At 36.4% G+C, this 20,138-nt stretch overlaps 1 protein-coding gene across 4 annotated transcripts in view; it reads left to right on the top strand.

Moving 5' to 3' along the window:
• Nucleotides 1-20,138, top strand: part of LOC126336762 (microsomal triacylglycerol transfer protein) — a 189,758-nt gene that overhangs the window by 117,421 nt on the left and 52,199 nt on the right. For all 4 annotated transcript variants that reach the window (XM_050000771.1, XM_050000769.1, XM_050000768.1 and 1 more), the window contains 3 exons: nt 4,645-4,848; nt 4,942-5,091; nt 9,768-9,933. In XM_050000771.1, coding sequence (XP_049856728.1) covers nt 4,645-4,848; nt 4,942-5,091; nt 9,768-9,933 — 520 coding nt within the window. The remainder of the gene's footprint in view (nt 1-4,644; nt 4,849-4,941; nt 5,092-9,767; nt 9,934-20,138) is intronic.

Below are 20,138 nucleotides of genomic sequence, written 5' to 3'. Positions count from 1 at the left end.
ATAATACAGACGCTTATATTCTGTAGTTCTTTACTACTAACGTAAATCACAAAGGCATCTAATGTGGCTTGGCTGTTCTCCCAATGAAACCCTTGAACAGCATCTTGAATGGCAAATGAATAGGCCTCAGCAAATGCTGTCAAAATAGTCACTTCACCATCTGAAGATTTTCTTTTACATGCCTCAGTCATGAACACTGCTATTATGAAATGAAGTGGTGCCAGCCTCCATCTTTAGTTTCCTTGCTTGCTTCCCCATTTTAGCAGAAATACTAAAAATTTGTTTGCTACTTGTTCTATAATCCATTTGCTAGGAGTTAGGGTCAAAATCTGAAACCTGTTGGAACAATTTGAGTGATGCAATTCATTTCTTAGTTGGTCAGTTAAAAAGTTCATATCCTTACATTTCTGGCATTGCTTCACCATTTGTGTTTTCACGTCAGTGGAGCTCACACCAGCAGCTACTACTGTATCATTGGTGATAGAACCTTGTGCTTTCTGCCTTACGTAACTTGTTGAATCCCTTTTGCCAATTTTTTTGAAGCTGTACAGACAAATCTCCAATAGTTATTAGAAAAGTGTCCACAGTGCAGTGAGCACCGACTGCCCCAATAAAACAGTAGACATTGATTCTTGCTCATCCAGAGGCTGTATGTCTGAATGTGGGACAAAGCTTCTGGCTAGGCTTGAAAACTTTTAAGTCAACAGTTACAACTTTTTAACATGGGAAATGCCAGTTGGTTGTAAACCCTTCATAACTTTGTTTGGTTTTCCCATGTGGACTGAAGTGGGTATTTTGCAGTAACTGGAATTTTGTCATCAGCAGGGCATTATAATATGAACAAATTTGGGTATCTTCTGTAAAACCAAGTCAAGATTTAAGTTTTAAAAGCTTTTTGTCCATCAATGACATTCCTTTTACTGTCTTAAGGTGATTTTTACCATAATAAAACAGTGTGGCTCAAGAGACAGTGCAATCTCAAGAGAAAAAAAAGAAAAAAAAAAGTCAGGTGCTACTTGGTCCATTTCACAAAACACAAATTAGTTGAGTCATAAAAATTTCTAAGAGCAAGCTAATCACAAGATCAACACCAAAGAGAAACTGACAGTTCAGAGAAAAAGAAGAAAAACATATTCCTTCAACAAATATGGTTTGGCAGTTTGTTAAGTTCTGTCTTAATTTTATAAAAATATCAGTAATGAATCTCCAAAAGCTTTTTTGGGTCATTTCATCCATAAGTAGGTGTAGATTTTTATTGATTTATTGCTGATTATTGCTTAGAAATTGATTTACATATAATGGCACCTGTATTTTTATTGACATAAAAACAGTTTTCACTGATTTTACTTTCTGTTTTCTCATTGTTACATTCATTGAATATGGCCAAGAATTCAGTTAAAAAGTTATTGTGACAATTACAATAACTTGTGGAAGTGTGTTTGCTGACTGTCCACTTGGTTTGGCTTAGTTTTTTACAAAATACTTCCACATTTTCTTGACTGAAATTCCTACTCTTTTTGTTGTGCACACTGCATTTTGCTTTGGTAGTGATGCAAATAGTGCTTTATGGTCTGATACTCCTAAATCTAGAAGAGACTTTTCTTTCACATAATAATTATAAATACTTACAATATTGTCAATACAGGATATAACAAGATAAAAAAAGATTGAAACATGTAACTATCTAAAATTTGGCACACCAAATGTGTTCATCAAATTTGCAGGTTCATATATTTTGATAGAGAAGGACAGAGGCTGCTGTACAAAAAGTACAAGAAGACAGAATGGTTATGTGTCATATAACTAATTTCTGGCTGAATGCATCCTGTTATGATTTAAGGCTGGTTAAGGTAGGGCTCTCCAAGGCGAACAATGAATATTCTGTTATTCTAAAAAAGTACAGCTGTCATCAGATGTATTTAAAATCTAATCAATAATATATTAGTATTTCAGATAAAAAGTTGTTTTAAGTATACAAAAGCAGGCACTTGTAAGTCAAGAGTACCAGTAACAAAAGTTACCCAAATTTGGCATGCATGTAGATAGTGCAGACTTTATCTAAAAGCAGCTGTAGAAATGTAACCAAAAGACATATCAAGCTGAAACTTTTGAAACTTTGTGCTTATCCATACATGACATTGTGAACCTTCCCACAAAATTTCATCAGATTAGGGAATGTTTGATCAGGGACCCTGGACTGCTTGATATGGAATGACACAGATATGACCTGAACCGCTCCAAATAATTTCACTGATCCCACGTATTTCTAGATCATGTAGCAGCAGGATGGTCCACACTATCAGCTTCTTTTGTGAAGTCACAGAAATTCATGCTACTTTATTTATTCAAAGAGTGGTCAACAGTTAATGCTGTCCAAAATGCCATCTATGGCTTGTATAGTTGTGTTGTTATCTCAAAGCCAGACTAATTTTTTACAGTGATATTGAAATTCCATGTAGGTTTTTGCTAGTGCCTATATTTGTACTCAGCAAACTAGAACTTAATAGAGGGTACTTCTCTTCATACTATTTATTATGGATCCTTGTTCCATTTGATATAGAGCCTTGGGAAGAGGATTGCTTAAATGCCACTGTGAATGGTGTAATTAATATAATCTATTCTTTGCTGTTCCTATGGGATTAGTATGCAAGTGGTTGTTGTAGGTTCCATGTTAAATGCTAGTTCCTGAATCTTTGTAAGTATGCTTTCATGAGACGGTTGGCATCTATCTTCAGGTGCCTTGGGTTCATGTCTGTGATGCTCCCCTATGACTCAGATAAACATGTGATCATACATGTATACATTCAGTTTCCTAGGACCGAGATGTGTCCCAAGTAGTTGAGCAATATTCTAAGATAGGCCTTATGCATAATTTTTAAGCAGTTTCCTTTGTTGACTGATTGCATTTTTTCTGTTTCCTGCCAATGAACTGAAGTCTACCACTTGCTTAACCTACAATTGAGCGTACATGATCATTCCATTTCAAATCCCTATATATTATATTAGTAAGTGTATGAGCTGATTCATTCCACTTGTAATTCATAGATGTAGGTGCCCTCTTTTTTTTCTTTTTGTGGTAAATGCACAGTTAAAGTTATACACTAATCTTTGCATCCAGATCATTGATTTATAACATGAACAATAAGGGTTACAAAAGAATTCCCTGGAACATACCTGAAGTCTCTTTAGCTTCTGTTGATAACTCTGCACATCACACTGCATCTCTCTACAAAGAAATTCTCAAACCAGTCACAAATTTCATCCAATACAAATATGATACTTTTCCATGTGTTTTCAGCACAATCAAATCAGAATTTTATAGAGATTCCCTTCTCATATTAGTTCCCTTCATTCCCTCCTCCATTTCTTCTTCTTCTTCTTCTTCTTCTTCTCATCCTGCTCCTCTTTCCACTTGTCATTTTTTTTGCCCTCCTTATTTTTCTTCACTTCTCAAGTAGCTGTGTCCCTCATTGAACTGATGCTCGTAGCACATGCCTCAGCTGCCAAACCCTGTTTACCCTACTGTCTTCCTCTAGTGACTGTAATAATAAATCAGACAGTGGGTGCACTCATTCCTTAGGTGGGAATGGCTTAAGAGACAAACTCCACAATTCTTTCTGTCAGACTCACTTCCCCAAATTGCTGCATGTATGGAAAATGAAAAAAATAGCAGCTAAAACATTCTTATGTAAACACACACACACACACACACACACACACACACACACACACACACACACACACACTACAATTTCAATCTTGTCTTTAACTGGAAATATTTTTAAATCCAATCTAACTGTTTTATTCCAAATCTTACCCATTTCATTACAGCCCTTTACATATCTTGTGAACTTCATCTCTGCTGCCTGTATGTGAGTTTTCCTTTTTTGTATTGTCCATGATTTGGAACCATATTCAAGAGTAGGTACAACAACAACTTTATAGAATTTCATTTGTCTTCCATTTTTGTTTTCCTTCCGAAAATTTTTCCAATTGGTCATCAGGTAGCGTGTCATTTATAAACCTATCTATTAGTGCCTTTAGCACTGTTAAAATTCCTCTCACATCCTAGCTAATTGAAGTGAGATACTTGTAAAATTTTCACTTGTGTTATTGTTTTCAATCTGACTGGATTCTTTCCATTGAAAGCTAGCAGTAAAATCTTATAACACTAACTGGACATTCTGTGGTTACACATGTAACATTTGTACAGTTTACCTTGAAGTATTAACATGAAAATGAAAAACAGATAGGTCTGAATATGACATTAGATACAGCAAAGCTTTGAATTTGTGAACTGTGCTGATGCGTCACTAAACAAAGGAGCAGGAAGTGTTACAGATACAATAAAAACTTCAATTTTCATGGAATGACGCTAACCCAATAAATTATGCAGTCCAATCACATCACAATTGTTTCCTTCTTAAAAAATACTTATCTTTTGCTGTCTTCAGTACTCTCTCAGAGAAATTTGTTAAATTTAGAGCATTATTGTTCCAGACAAGAGATGTATAGTATGTTGAAGAATAGCAACTAATGAAGTGGTGAGTGGCACAAAGAAAGCAGAGATAATGTTTTATTGTTCAGGAAATGAAGTCTACAAATGACCCACTTTTTTGTTACTAAATTAAATTTGTGTTTCAGTTGCTGAATCCTCGGCTACACATTAAATCTCGGAAAGCTCCATCACCCGAAGGCTTTGTTGGCCATGCATCAAAACTTGACACTACTAATAACAGTCCATTTTATGTTCATTGGAATAATGGAAAAGTGGAGCATATGTTTGTGGCCAGTGGTGAAGATCTCTCAATGGTGAACCTTAAAAAAGGAATAGCAAGTCTTTTCCAGGTACTTTTTAAAAATAGTATGAGAGCATCAGGATACACTAACAAAGTATCCACATAGCACTCTTACTTGTGTTAATTATGATAATGTCAACAGTTCCAGTTGCTTGATGTAGAAACAACAGAAAAGGATGCGTCTGGGAAATGCCTTGTGAAATACACAGCTACAGATCCTCGTTCATTTACCAAGACCAAGACTGAATGTGTCTCTCCAAAAACTGTTCCATACATTGCACATCCAGAGCAGGTAAGTACCAAAACTAAAAATCAGTATCCATATATGGTGCAAATAAATTACTTCTCTTTAAAAAATAAAGTGCAGGAATATTCTTAGTAGTAGCTACTCAGATTCTGATAATTAAGTGTACCATCTGCATTTCATGATTTCTGTGAAATGTAAATTTACTGTTCAGTTGAGGTCATGTATAACTGAATTTCCTTATGTGTGCATATGTGTGTGTGTGTGTGTGTGTGTGTGTGTGTGAGAGAGAGAGAGAGAGAGAGAGAGAGAGAGGAAGGGAGGGAGGGAGGGAGGGAGAGGGAGAGAATTTTTTTATTTATCTGCATGATCCATAGTTCAAAACTGTGGCCTCTCATTATGATATAGAATATGTCAGATTCACAATTATAGTACATCTTCTCAGTGGGAGCTATGGCAACATGCTGAATATATTTCCAAGCTCCATGTTCTAAGCTGGCTCTCATTTCGGTTATAGGAATAATTATTTCGCTGGCTAAAGTTATAGGAATTGGGATTGCTCACTACCAACGGCATCGGGCTTATGCCCAAGATACACATACCAAATTACTTAAGTTCCTAATGGTACACCTATTGATGCATCTCCTCACAACTTCCACTAATTCTGTTCATAAGTGCACACTGAACACTCACTTCATTGTTCTTTACTCACAAGAAACACATCCCTATGGGGCCTATCACACTTGACAATCACGATCACTTGCTTAACACAATTATATTTGAGTTTTTCATTTCTGTTTCTACTTAACAATCACCAATTAGTTATGTATGCTTTCATCACTTATGAAATTAAATCTGTTCTCCAAACGGTTCGTTTTTGTACTCTATTGCACACTACTTGTGCTCGTACCGGACTGACTCGATATTTGTGGTGTGGTTTCAATTGGTCTAGAATTCTGTCTTTAAATTTAAAATATTCTAATAAAACTTCACACGTTCTGTGGCACAAATGTGCACACTGTGAACACGTGATGCGTGATATGTGGTATGTGGTTTATTCATCTCATTACATACAATTTTCAGATAATTTGATTTGATATACAGGAGACATGTCAAGGTTTACAAAATAAACTTTTTTCACTTTTTTAAGAGAAATACAAAAGTTTACATTATATTTTACATTTCTAAGTTACATGTACATAAAATAATGAGTGTAATACAATCCCTGTGTTCAGATTGTGAAGCTGTCCTCAATGAATTCATCGACAGAATAATAATACTTTTCCACCAGAAGAGTAAAGAGCACTCTTTTCAGTGAACCCATTTCCATTTTAAATATATTACTGCCTTTTATTTTATTGAAAAATTGTAACCCCATACACTCTGGTGTTTGGGCATAAAGTTTTAAACGATGTGTTGGAAGTTTGAAGTTATCTCTGTGGCGAGTGCCGTAGTTGTGGTCAAAACGGAAAGTGTCTAGTGTATGTTGATTTCTATATAGGAACACCACACTGGCTAACATATGCACCAAAACCACTGACAGGTGCCAACCTGGAATCTGCTTGTAGAATGGAGCATCCCTGTCATTCAGCATTGCCCCTCTAGATCAAACATGAGTAAGGGAAGATTTGATCTGTTAAGTACGGGATTGATATCTGTAACCTTACAATGTGTCACCTGGAGATTAAGGAGAACTCTGGCAATTCTTGTTGGGTTTGGATCTCCCAAACTCAGGATTCTTATGAAGAGGGTACATCAATCACTACCATATCTCAAAAGCTGTGAGTCTTCAGCAGTTACCACTGGGTATCACACTGCAATGTTGAGATAAAACAGTCAGTAAAGGGAATTGTTAGGGTCACATATTGCCTGCTTCAGTATGCATGGCTCAGCTGTGGTTGTCTGGACTAGTACTCAAGATTTTAATGGAATGATAATGAATCTATTAGTGGCATCTTAAATTTGCTGTTAACAGTATGAGTGAGTGGTGAGAATGAATATCAAGACCTATAAGAGCACATATGGCAAATCTTCTTGATTGGAACAGAAAATTTTAATGAGCATCAGGTCTTCATCAATGTCTGAACATTTAATTCTTGAAGCTCAGAAGAGGAGATTGCTTCTGTTCCTCTCCCTCTCTCTAATTGAAAAAAGAAAAAGAAAAAAGGCATTTACATCAGATAATAAGAGTTAAGGGGGTATGTAGACAATAAAGGGTTTACATATTCCAATGAAATACAAACTGATACAGTAATCAGAAGCAAATGTCCTTTTGCATGTACCGGTAATAAGAGCATTCCAAAGTAAGTCATCAGATTTGTCAGAAGGAGGACTCCAATGGTGACAGGGTTGAGAGTATCATCAAACATCTGTTCTCACAAGTATGGAACTCAAATTTCTGCGGCAAATTATGGCCAACACAGAATTACATTGTGCTCAGATATCACCCCATCAAACATCTGTCAAAGAGGATCTCCCCTAACCATTTCTTCTGCTAGCAGATTTCAGTGCAAATAAGATCTACAGTTCTTTCCTCATTGCCATAGAGGTAAAAAGAAATCTCGAGCTTCCTTTTATTAGAACACAAGCTACTTGTCAGTCAGCACAGATCCAAGATCAATCTCCTAACATGTGCTACTTGCCAGTCATCAAAGATCCAAGATCAATCTCCTTTCTTCTTCTGTCTTTTCAGGTGCTGTTTAGTGAAATCTTGCCAAAGTCTTCTGCTTCATTGACCTAAAAACTGTTTAAGTAAATCTCCTGCAAACAGCAACAGAAAGCGATAATCAAGTGCATGCTCAGCAAAGCCAATAGCTGCTATGCAACCAGCTAGCTGTGTTTGAATTCTGGGAACTCTCTAGATTGTTGTGAAGCATAGCACCAGCAGAATCCTTCAGATAGTTGAAGCAACCACTCTCAAATCCTCTAGTCTTACCACTGTGAAAGGAGAGCAATGCTAGAGTTGGTAGTGATCTGCATTCCCTACCAGGCACTAATGAAATGAGTGCAGGAAATGATATTGACTGATTTTATTTCTTTATGGGCTCCTATCCTAATTGTTGGGAAGTATTTAAGGAATGATGCTTTACTTTATTGCTAGCTGAACTGCTGGTAAACTGATGAAAATATGTTCTCATAAATAATGGACATTTCACTCTTATGTGTACTACTGATACCAAGGACTGAGCTGTTTGTTTGAGGAATAGATATATTATTTGTCAAATTTCATTAAGAAATGAATATAGTGGAAAACAGTAGTTAATAATCCCAGTTTCTTGCAAAGGCCACTGCATGATGTGAATCCACACCACAAGTCATTTGTATTACACTCTTTTGGACTCCAGAAACCTTTAGCTTGATGTGATGAGCTACAGCAAAATATGATCGATTGTGATATTATGGAATGAATGTAAGCAAAGTACAACAGCATTTTTTTTTTAAATTTTTGTGTCACCATTGTCCCAAAACACAAACAATTCAAAAACAGAGTTGTTTTAGACATTCAAGAAATTCTATGGCAAGTTCTTCTCATATGAATTTATTAAGTTGTAATCCCAAAATTTTAGCAAGGTTAAGCTCTTCTGTATGTGTAGAAACCTCTTAAAAGTTATGAACTGCATATAGTGTCTTTGAATTTTAGTAACAAGGAATTTGCTAGAAATATTTATCTTTGAATTTTAGTAACAAAGAATTGGCTAGAAACTATTTGTTAATGGCCCTGAAAATATTATTAACAGCTGTTTCTAAAAGAACTCTCGATTTTATATTTATTCGAATGTTTGTATCAACTGCAAAACAAACCAATATATTGTAGTGGTGTCACTGCTTGATGGATTATTGGGTAGGTTCTAAAATACAAGTCTAGAGATGCTGGGTTTGATTTCCAACTGGTTCTAAGGAGTTATCTGTCATTTACCACTAGCCTCTGTCATTGACATGTCAATGTGAAAAATGTAGACTGCACTGTGACTGCAAGAACATGTTAAACTGTAAGTCCCAATAAAACTACCCAATTCAGTTGAAAGATCAGAGGAAAGCAATGGCATACCACCTCCAATGGGATGATGACTTGTACAGCACTGTGATGTTCAAGGTCATCATTTGGTAGATAATGTTGTTACCTTTATCTGTTGTACTGACAGTACATGAAGAAGTTGTCAGTATTCAGCACAATTCATGTTTATATACAGCTACCTGTAACAAATATACAGAGAATATACTACTCTGATCAATAGTTTGGTAACATAAGTACATGATTTAAGGGTGAAAATTCCAGGGATAATCCTACAACTTGTTAAAGGAATTGGCAAACTAATTTACACAACACCAGTTCTGTGAAATTATTGGAAATGGTTATTGGATATTACAAAGAGCTATTATGTTTGTTACAGTTATATGGAACACACAAACATCTTCTGTAGATCACATGTTGACTTCAGGTGAATTACATAGTCTTGACTGCATGACAATTTAGTGGTAATGAAGCCACAGAAGTGTAGTACTGACTGGGTTCGATATGGTTTAGATCAAAATGGAAGTGGTGTGTAACTGGTTTTCTAAATTTGTGTCTCTTATTTTAGAAACACATAGGAAGTCAGCGAGTGTCATAAATGTGAATGAAAGGCAGATCTAACTAATAATTTACAAATGATGTTAAGATACTACACTATAATGTTAGTTTTACTGAATGAAACAAGCTCCAACTTAAAAGTTACTTTTTGCAGGTACTCAGTGCTCTTGTAAATTCTCAAAGGACATCTAAATATACAATGACAGGAGACTTACTAGCCATTGACTCAGTAATAGCAACTGAAACTCATGAAATGTTTGTGGCCATACGACAAGATGCTGGTAGTTCTATAAAAGCTGTCTTAGAATTATCTCGAACAGGTAAGGGTATAAATTTATTTCCACATCACTATTGAATGCTTTCTCTTATACTGGTAGTGAGGCAAAGGAAGTGTTAACATTTTATTAATTATGTTTACATGTTTTTGTGTGTCACAGCCAGTGTTCTTAAGAAAGAAAGGAAAGAGGGAGTGAGTGAGAGAGAGAGAGAGAGAGAGAGAGAGAGAGAGAGAGAGAGAGAGACTTCTTCTTCTTTATAAAAGCATGATGCATATTGTGACATCCATCTCTTTATTTCTTCATTGATAGTCCTCGCTGTCAACATACTGCCTTGTTATACTGGCTGAAAAATGGTGACAGGAGGGGGGGGGGGGGGGGGGGGTGGAAGTTCAGCACTGACTACTGTAAATAGTGTAGCCAACAGTCGCACAATTGCGTTTCACAGTTCTTACTTTCACTGTTCACAACCTCCACATATGACACATTCATATGGCCAGTTCACTATTGGTAAATGTTGATAAGCCTCATTAATAGCTTGCAAGCAACATCAGCATACTGCTGTAATTGTTTGCTGTTGAACATCTACGAGGAGTAAAAACCTAACCACACAGTTCACAGTTCTTGCAGAATATTACAGTATGTGTGACACTGTTTTTCAAATAAATTAAACAGACAGTGTCATTAATTGTTCTAATACATGGTCTATTTGTGTTAGACTTATTCCACTGTTAAGTTGATGCATTGTTGTTAATCTAACCAATACATGCTTCAAGTCTGAAAACTGGCCATGGACTGACTGTCTCAGTACCAGAACTTGGTTTTTTATGTATCCTCGCAATAATAGGTACTGAAACTACTATACATTATTTGATATTTAAGTTACAGAAATTACAATTAAAACCTAACTCATCCAACTAACTGAATACATCAAAAAATTCCTTCTTTTTGACAGTTCTTTCCACAACAAAGGTTACGCCTAACTATTTGTTTAAATAATGAAATCAGCAGATATAATTATACAAACAATACTTTTGACAAACCTGGCAATTATTTCAGAATTAATTAAGGTCTGGCTTTGCTAATATATTTTCCAATAGAGTCAAATAAATTCTTTAAGAGTCCTAGTAGTTCTTCTTTCAAATGTTTATAATTAGTACAGAATTCATGTTTGTTAATAAGTCAACAATAGAATCTTAAGTCATGAAACAATTAACTGGTCACCCTATAATGATCTGTAGCAAACTAATTTAACTAGGAACGGTCAAAATAGATTAAGAAATAAATTTCATACACAAAACTAAGCACAACATTAGATCTGGTGCTATATTCCTTAAGACTGAGGGCCAACCTTTCTCTTTTATAGAAGTGCAGATTATACTCACACATGTTAATGATAATTAGGCAAAAATGAAAATAAAATGAATTTAAGGAGGCAGATGACAAAACAAGAGAGGAAGTATAGAGATACCAACTTGTTTTGTCACAATATGCTTATATAAAGTGTGTAAATGAACTGTGATGTACTCTATCTCTCTCAAAATAATAACTTGGCACAGTTTTTTAGCTCTTCAAAATTATACACACAGAAATTTTTTCCCCTACAAGTGTTATCTGGCAACTGTGGTTTGTCATTGTATCATACATACAGAAAACATGCTCGAAACTCTTGCCTGCCAGCTGATTCTTCATATGTGGGAAAGAGTAGAAATTTGGAGTAGAAAGATTTAATCACTGTTAGGAATGATAGTCATGTAGTGAAATATCTTTTTCAAGTGCTTATGCACCAATAGAAGTCCTGGTCACGGAGTACTGGCCTAGTTAGGAATGCACATACTGGTATCAGTGGTGTTGAGAAACAGCTGAAATTGTTAAAATGGGATGAAGTTCCAAGACCCAATGGAATTCGTACCAGATTCTACACAGTATTTGTAGCTGAGGGAGCTCTTTTTCAAACTATGATATCTATGAGGCTACTTACAATAGAAATCTGTTTCTTGGTGACTTAACAATGAAGTACTGTCTAATAAAAGCTGCACAACCACTCAGTCAAATTTTCATACATTTTTTGAAATGATTCCAAGATTGGCAGTTTTCTTTAAGTCACAAAACCATAGTATCATATGACAGTATTAATGAATCATAATTGGAACCACTCAACTCATAAAGACAGTTGTGTATATCAATTTGTAGGGATACAAAATGGAAGCATCACATGCGTTCCACTGAGATAAAAGCAGGTGGCTGATATAGGAGACAATGCAGGCTACAAAGGAGATAACTTACAAAACACTCATGTGGCTGATACTATTAGAATATTGCTCAAGTGTGGACTCTTATCTGTTCCCATCCTTACCCCTGATGAACTGGGAGGTGCTTGGGATGATCAGCGGTAGTGTATCGCGAAGCTGTGAGCTTGTGGACCGTCAGGACACAGGTTGAGGTGCGGGAGTAGCTGATGGACATCCAGTGGCTGACGATATCAGTGAAGGCATGAGATGACACTGTCTTGATAGGTAGCAGCAGTGGCAGGCATTGTGGTCTGAAGCATAGAATCGTGTTTGGCTAGCAATTTGTCTGGAGCCCGGAGTGTTGATTCATCATTGAGAGGCAACCTAAGTACCCATCAGTGGAGGAATATTGATAGCACCAGAGCAGATGAGATGTGTGAGTTATTTATTTATTTATTTTGGAGTTATCGATCTTCTGACTGGTTTGATGTGGCCAGCCACAAATTCCAACCTTTTCACCTCAGAGTAGCACTTGCAACCTATGTGCTCAATTATTTGCTGGATGTATCCCAATCTCTGTCTTCTTCTACCCTCTGCAACTCCTTCTAGTACCATGGGAGTTATTCCCTGATGTATTAACAGATGTCCTATAATTCTTTCACTACTTCTTGTCAGTGTTTTACATGTGTTCTGTTCCTTTTCTCACCAGTTCTGTGGAGAACTTCCTCATTCCTTAACTTATCAATCTACCTATTTTTCAACATTCTTCTATAGCAACACATCTCATATGCTTCTATTCCCTTCTGTTCCACTTTTCCCACAGTCCATGTCTCACTGCCATACGATGTTGTGCTTCAGATACAAATTCTCAGAAATTTCTTCGTCAACTTAAGACCAATGTTTGATACCAGCGGACTTCTCTTGGCCAGGAATGCCCTTTTTGCAGTGATAGTCTGCTTTTTATATCCTCCTTGGTCTGTCTGTCATGGATTACTTCGCTACTTGGGTTGCAGAGTTCTTTAACATTGTCTTCTTTGTGATCAACAATCCTGATGTTAAGTTTCTCACTTTTCTCATTTCTGCTTCTTCTAATTACTTTCATCTTTCTTCAATTTACTGTGAATCCATATTATAGTCATTAGACTGTTCATTGCATTCAGCAGATCCTTAACTCTTCTTCACTTTCACTGGGAATAGTAATGTCACCAGTGAATCTTATCAATGATATCCTTTCACGGTGAATTTTAATTCCATTCTTGAACCTTTCCACTATTTCCATCATTGCTTTCTTAAGGTATAGATAGAAACGTAGGGGCGAAATACTGCATCTCTGTCTTGCTCTGTTTTTAATCCATACACTTCGTTCTTGATCATCCACTCTTATTATTACCTCTTGGCTCTTGCACATGTTGTATATTACCCATCTCTTCCTGTAGCTTACCTCTATTTTTCTCAGAATTTCAAACATCTTGCACCATTTTACATTGTTGGACACTTTTTCCAGGTTGACAAATCCTATGAACATGCCTTGATTTTTTTCAGTCTTGTGTTCATTATCAACCACAATGTCAGAATTGTCTCTCTGGTGCCTTTACTTTCATAAAGTCAGACTGATCATCATCAAACAGCTCCTAAATTTTCTTTTCGATTCTTCTGTATATTATTCTTGTTAGCAACTTGAATATATGAACTGTTAAGCTGATTGTTGGGGTAATTCTCACACTTGTCGGCTCTTGCAAACCCATAGAATTGTGTGGATGACTCTTTTCTGAATGTTTGTTGGTATAGCGCCAATCTCATATATTCTGTGTACCAATTTGAATAATCATTTTTCTGCCTTATTTGATTTCGAGCCTTCCAAAGCTCTTCTCAATTCTGATTCTAATACTGAATCCCCTATCTCATCCATATCAGGCTGTTTCTTTTTCTTTCATGTCATCACTTAAATATTCCACCTCATATAGGCCTTCATTGTACTTTTTTCTCCTATCCACTCTTTCCTCAGCATTTCACAGGAATTCCTGTTCTCTCTTAATGTTACTACTCTTAGCATTAATGTCACCAAAGGTTTGACTTTACTATATGCTGAATCAGTTCTTCCGCCCACCATTTCTTTTTTGATTGCTTCACATTTTTCATGTAGCTATTTTGCCTTAGTTCCCCTATATTTCATATTTATTTCATTCGTAAGTGACTTGTACTTCTGTATTGCCCTGAACATTTTTTTATTTCCTTCTGTTGTAGACTGGAGTATTTCTTTTGTTACCCATGGTTACTTTGCAGTTACCTTCCTAGTACCTGCATTTTTCTCTCCAACTTCTGTGATGTCCCTTTTTAAAGATGTCTATTCTCCTTCAACTGAACTGCTTACTGAGCTATTCATTATCACAGTGTTCATAGCCTCAGAGAACTTCTCTTCATTCCCCAGTACTTCTGTATCTCACTAATTAGCATTAAGATTCTTCATGACTAGTCTCTTAAACTTCAGCCTACTCTTCATCATTTTTGAGTTGTGATTTGGATCAACATCTGCTCCTGGATATGGCTTACAATCCAATATCTGATTTAAGAGTCTCTACCTGCCCATAGTGTAATCTAACTGGAATCTTCCTGTATCTCCTGGCCTTTTCCAAGTATTAGTCTTGCTCTTGCAATTCTTGAATGGAGTACTCACTATTACTAACTGAAATTTATTGCAGAAGTCAGTCTTTCTCCTCTCTCATTCGTACTACCAAGGCCACCTTCTCCTACAACCGGATTCCAATCCCCCATGTTTATTAGATTTTCATCTCCCTTTACGTACTGAATTACCCGTTCAATATCCTCTTATACTTTCTCTATCTCTACATCCTCTGCTTGCAACATTGGCATGTATATCTGAAGTACTGTTGTCAGTGTTGGTTTGCTGTCAATTCTGATGAGAACAACCCTATCACTGAACTCTTCACAGTAACTCACTCTCTGCCTTAGCTTCCTACTCATAATGAATCGTACTCCTGTTGTACCATTTTCTGCTGTTGTTGATATTACCCTCTACTAGTTTGACCATAAATCCTTGTGTTCTTTTCATTTCACTACACTGATGCCCATGATATCAATAATGAGGCAAAGCATTTCGCTTTTAAGATTTTCTAGCTTCGCTACCGTGTTCAAGCGTCTGACACTCCGTGCTCTGACTTTAGAACATTATCCTTTCATTGGTTATTCAACCTTTTTCTCAAGTTGACCTCCCCTTTGGCTTTCTCCTCCTGTAGGTCCAGATGGGGGACTCTTCTGTACTCTTTTGCGACTGGAGACAGCATAAGGACACTTTTGCAATTACAGACCGCATGTCCTATGGATAAATATTATGTGTATTTATTTCAGTGTTTTCTATTGCATTCTGCATCCTCATGCCACTGATCGCTGCTGAGTCTCCCATGTTTTAGGGGTAGTTTCCCATCCCAAGGGCAAGAGAGTGCCCTGAACCTTTGTCCACTACTCCGCCCGTTTTGATAAGGCCATTGGCAGAATATGGGTGACTTTATATGGCGGAAGTATTTTGTGGGCATTTATGATGATTTTTATCAAAATGTAAACCATGGTGGTGTTCAAACCCAGGAACAAGGACAGTTTGATTATTAACCAGAGATGCTACCCTTAATCCAAGTGTCCAGCCACTAAAGTAGTCCAGGATACCCACAATGCCATTCTCCATCTTTCTGATGGATGTCAGATGACATGGTGATTGCAGGGAATGGAAGGGCAGAAGTAGCTGCCAAGGAGGCATCATGATCCTCAGTTTAGTGTACCATCCCCCTGCTTGCTTTTGTTTCGCTGTTGAGGTACAGAGTCATGGGTCAATGAATGGCAGCGATAAGCTCCATCTCGTAAAGCCCGCAACACAGCTGTTGCATACCTGCTTCCAGCCCAGCAGACAGGACAAGGTCCTCCTTATTTGTCTTTACACTGGCCACAGCACTATGATGCATGGCTTTTTGCTCTTTTGAGAGGACTCTCCAATGTATGGTGCTTGTGGCATATGGATCAATGTGTGTCACATTTTAACAGACTGTGTTTTATTTTCAGACTGAAGGGCAGCAGCAGATTTGTGAACAGATCTTCCCTCTATTTTAAGTAATTTTCAAATGAATGTGGTTAAGGTTTTGAGATTTGTCCAAAATGTTTTCTAAGATTTTAGGGAGGTGTTCTTAATGTGTTAACAAGGTGATTGACTCACCTAACTTTTTATACATAGCCAAACACTCACATTTCACTGTGCCTTTGTTTGAGTTGCTTTGTTATTGTAGTTATGTTTTGATTCCAAGTGTAGTGCATTTCACCTTTTCTCCATTATCTAAAGGAGTATGAGACAGACCAATTGTGTAGTTTAACATAAGTGAGGTGTGAGTGAGTGAATGAGTGTCATTTTGTGGGTTTCCTCCTCACTGTGGGACAACAATTCAGCCATTTTATCTTACACACACACACACACACACACACACACACACACACACACACACCAAAGATGTACCCAGCACCACGATTTAATAGTAGTAGCAGTAGTAGTAGGAGGAGGAGGAGCTTTATTCATCCGTAGATCTCTTTTTACAAGGATGTATAACATTTATGTTGTACTTTTCTACACACATGTTGTTGAGAGGGTGACAAGTTTTTTATACTTTTTGAAATTATGAATGCATACCATTGGGTTGGCACTCACAAACATCCAAGAATCCTGTGGCAAAATTACTCAGAAAAATTGTAGTTATTGAAACATAAGTTAGTTGAATTCTAAAAGTCGCTAAGAAAATAATTAACTGTGATGCAGAATACAATTGATATTTACACACAATGCCACAGTTAACATACAACACAGTCTTATAGTAAACCACCAGATAAATGTATATGGTGAATAGTTCACTTAGTCATGGTCTTGTTGTGAATAGTTCACTTAGTCAAGGTCTTGTTGACAGATCACCAAACTCAACAATCAATTGTTCAAAATTACAGTGTGGGTCTGAATGTCCTATCAAATATCACACAGTTCAGTCAAAACATTATCATATCCAATTAAGGAAACTGATGTAGGCTTTTAGGCTTCAGAATTACTGCATTTTTCAGATGCCAGTATGTGAATTTTTTATGGACAAACTGTGCATATTTTGCAAAAACAAACATAATGTCTTATGGGATAACAGCAATCAGTATTTTATAATTTTACTTAAAATCTGTCTTGATTGCAAATTTTTTATTCATATCACTGGTTTGTAACTGAAATATCAGAACTGAAGATGGTTCTGAATGAATCAAAACTGGTCATATGAATAAAAAATTTGCAATCAAGACGGATTTTAAGTAACATTATAAAACTATGCATAGCTATTGCGTAAGCTAATGTCCGGAGCAGACAGGACATAGATGTTACATGTTCACTACCTTGACCAGGAATGAACACAGACAGACAATTTTTGAGACACATCTGAATATTTCAAGATTGGCACATGAAGAAATTGTTGTTTTGAAAACTCAACAGTCATTTGAAAAATGGCTAAGTTTAATTTTGGTTTTCAGAATGGACAATAAGTACCAATAAAATTTGGGTTTATGAAAAACTGGCAGTGTATAAATTTAAAAAAAAGTTTATGGAACTACTTTATGCATCTGCCTTGGGAATTACTTACGAATATAAGCAAGGCGTTGAAAATTATTCAAAAATTTTAATTAAGGACTCAACCAACTGACGAAATATGTCATCTGCTGCATAAAATTCAGGTCAACAAAAGTATAACTGCAAAGGTCAAAATATAACAAGAAAGGAACAAATCTGCAACAGCAAATGTAGCTTCTTTTGAAATTAAATATTAATTATCTCATAAATTAATTAGTTTCACAGAATTTAGAATAAATTATTTAAAAGTTGAACTACCAGTCTTTATGGCTAGTGGTATCATTGTGCCCAGAAATAAATATTAGCTCAACAATGTTTTCCTTATTATGTCACACTAGAATATTCAACTAAGTAGAATTTGTAATTGACTTATTTCCCAGTGAAACTGGCATTAGAATTAGCATGTCAAAAACATTACCTTGAATAATGAATCGTAAGTGAGTAACAATTTAGTTGATGTTTTGAAATACTCTAACACCTCCCACATGAACAGTACCAAGAAAATGTACAAAATTTGAAAAATGAGAGAAGGGAAAAATGCTAGTTATTCACAGGAGCTGTAGTCATAACAGATGACATAATTCCAACTGGCTGTGTCACTTTGGTTAGTTTGTTACAAAAAGTGTTCACATCACCACTAAGTAAGCAGTACACACACAGAAAAATTAACTTCTTATAGATGTCTAGCTTTATTAGTTAAACAGCTGTCAATTCAAAATGTTTATCTACACTAATTGTGATCACATCATTTCTAGCTGTAAAATATGTACCACCACAGGTATAAATGCATGATTCCCCTCCCTTTAAGCTACCGGCAGGTATACTGTAGCAACTTATGCATTTATAAGCACTATTTAACAAGCTTTATGTATGAACTTCATCAGTAAATTTTAGAGTTAACATGTACACTCAATGGAAGGAAAAAATTTTCCTCTCTTTGGTATGTACCCCACTGCTTATTGTGTAAATGTCAATTTTATCTTATTTAACTTTAATAGTTCAGAAACTTTTGTGCTTTTGTCCGAAACTCATATTTATTGTATCTGTTTGTTCGATCACCTTAAATTGTTGGTATGTAGTAAAGAATTAAGTCAGTGACAAGCTAATAAGGGTTGTTTTGATGTACATACTGAAAGTTCATGGCTTAATTCAAAACTGCAGTGAATGTGGCCCAAACTGTATGAACTTTGTAAGACTGCACAGTGCTGTGAAGCTTCCGGTTATATATTTTGCAGCTTGTTTATGACAATAGCATAAACAACAAAGTGTTAATGTTTTCACAAGCAATTCATGTAACTGAATTACTTAGTTTTTGGTGTGATAAAGTTTTCCTGCCAATGGGTTCCATTCGAGGCAATGTTGCTAAAGATTATTTACATTTGTTTGGATCCAATTCCAAATGGTTCAAATGGCTCTGAGCCCTTTGGGACTTAACTTCTGAGGTCATCAGTCGCCTAGAACTTAGAACTACTTAAACCTAACTAACCTAAGGACATCACACACATCCATGCCCGAGGCAGGATTTGAACCTGCGACCGTAGCAGTCGCGCAGTTCCAGACTGTAGCACTTACAACCACTCAGCCACGCCGGCCAGCTTGGATCCAATTACAAAGGGTTTTTTGCTGTTTAAGAACAATAGATCACACATGGATTCACCATTGCATGCCAAAGATACGGGATTAAGACAGAGAATGGCAAACAGAAAAGTTTACCAAAGCAAACAAACATTGTTCCACCTGTAGAAAAAGTCATTGCTCACAAACTATTTCCATAAGGGCAGAGCTATCACCAAACAGCATTGTTTCCCCACTGGATAAACCAAAGGATGATATTTGATTCAAACATCCACACCTTAGAAAACATTAAATTTTTTTACAGGCACTTCTGGTTTAGATAACTAAAAAGGACTGATTTTTCTGGTCTGATGTGTTGCTGTGGATGAGACATGATGCAAAAACTCTTTGCTAGAATGAACAGAAACAAACTCTGATGTCACTGCATGAAGAATGGCTACATTCATTTTTATCCTTAGGAAAGGTTAATACTGTTTTCTGGCACACAGAAGAGATTTGTCCTGCTGATTTCCAAGAGTACAACAATAACTGGCAAATACAAACCACATTTTCTGGACCAACAAGATGAAAATATGTATGAGAGGGGTGGATGGGAAATCCAGTGTTGTGGGGTGGAATGGAAATCCCGTGTTGTTCAGGTCATTAGCAAAATGACAGGCAAATTGCGCTAACATAAAAGGGGACCACGTCAAAAACTACGATAATTTTAAAACTTAAATCAGGTGTTCACTGCTACAGTGACACCTTGCTCTTAAACAACCCCCCCCCCCCCCCCTGCCTCCAATGTTGGGGAA

This window comes from Schistocerca gregaria, chromosome 2 (assembly GCF_023897955.1).
Source record: "Schistocerca gregaria isolate iqSchGreg1 chromosome 2, iqSchGreg1.2, whole genome shotgun sequence".
Taxonomy (NCBI): Eukaryota; Metazoa; Arthropoda; class Insecta; order Orthoptera; family Acrididae; genus Schistocerca; species Schistocerca gregaria.
This window is presented reverse-complemented; position numbering and strand designations above follow the sequence as displayed.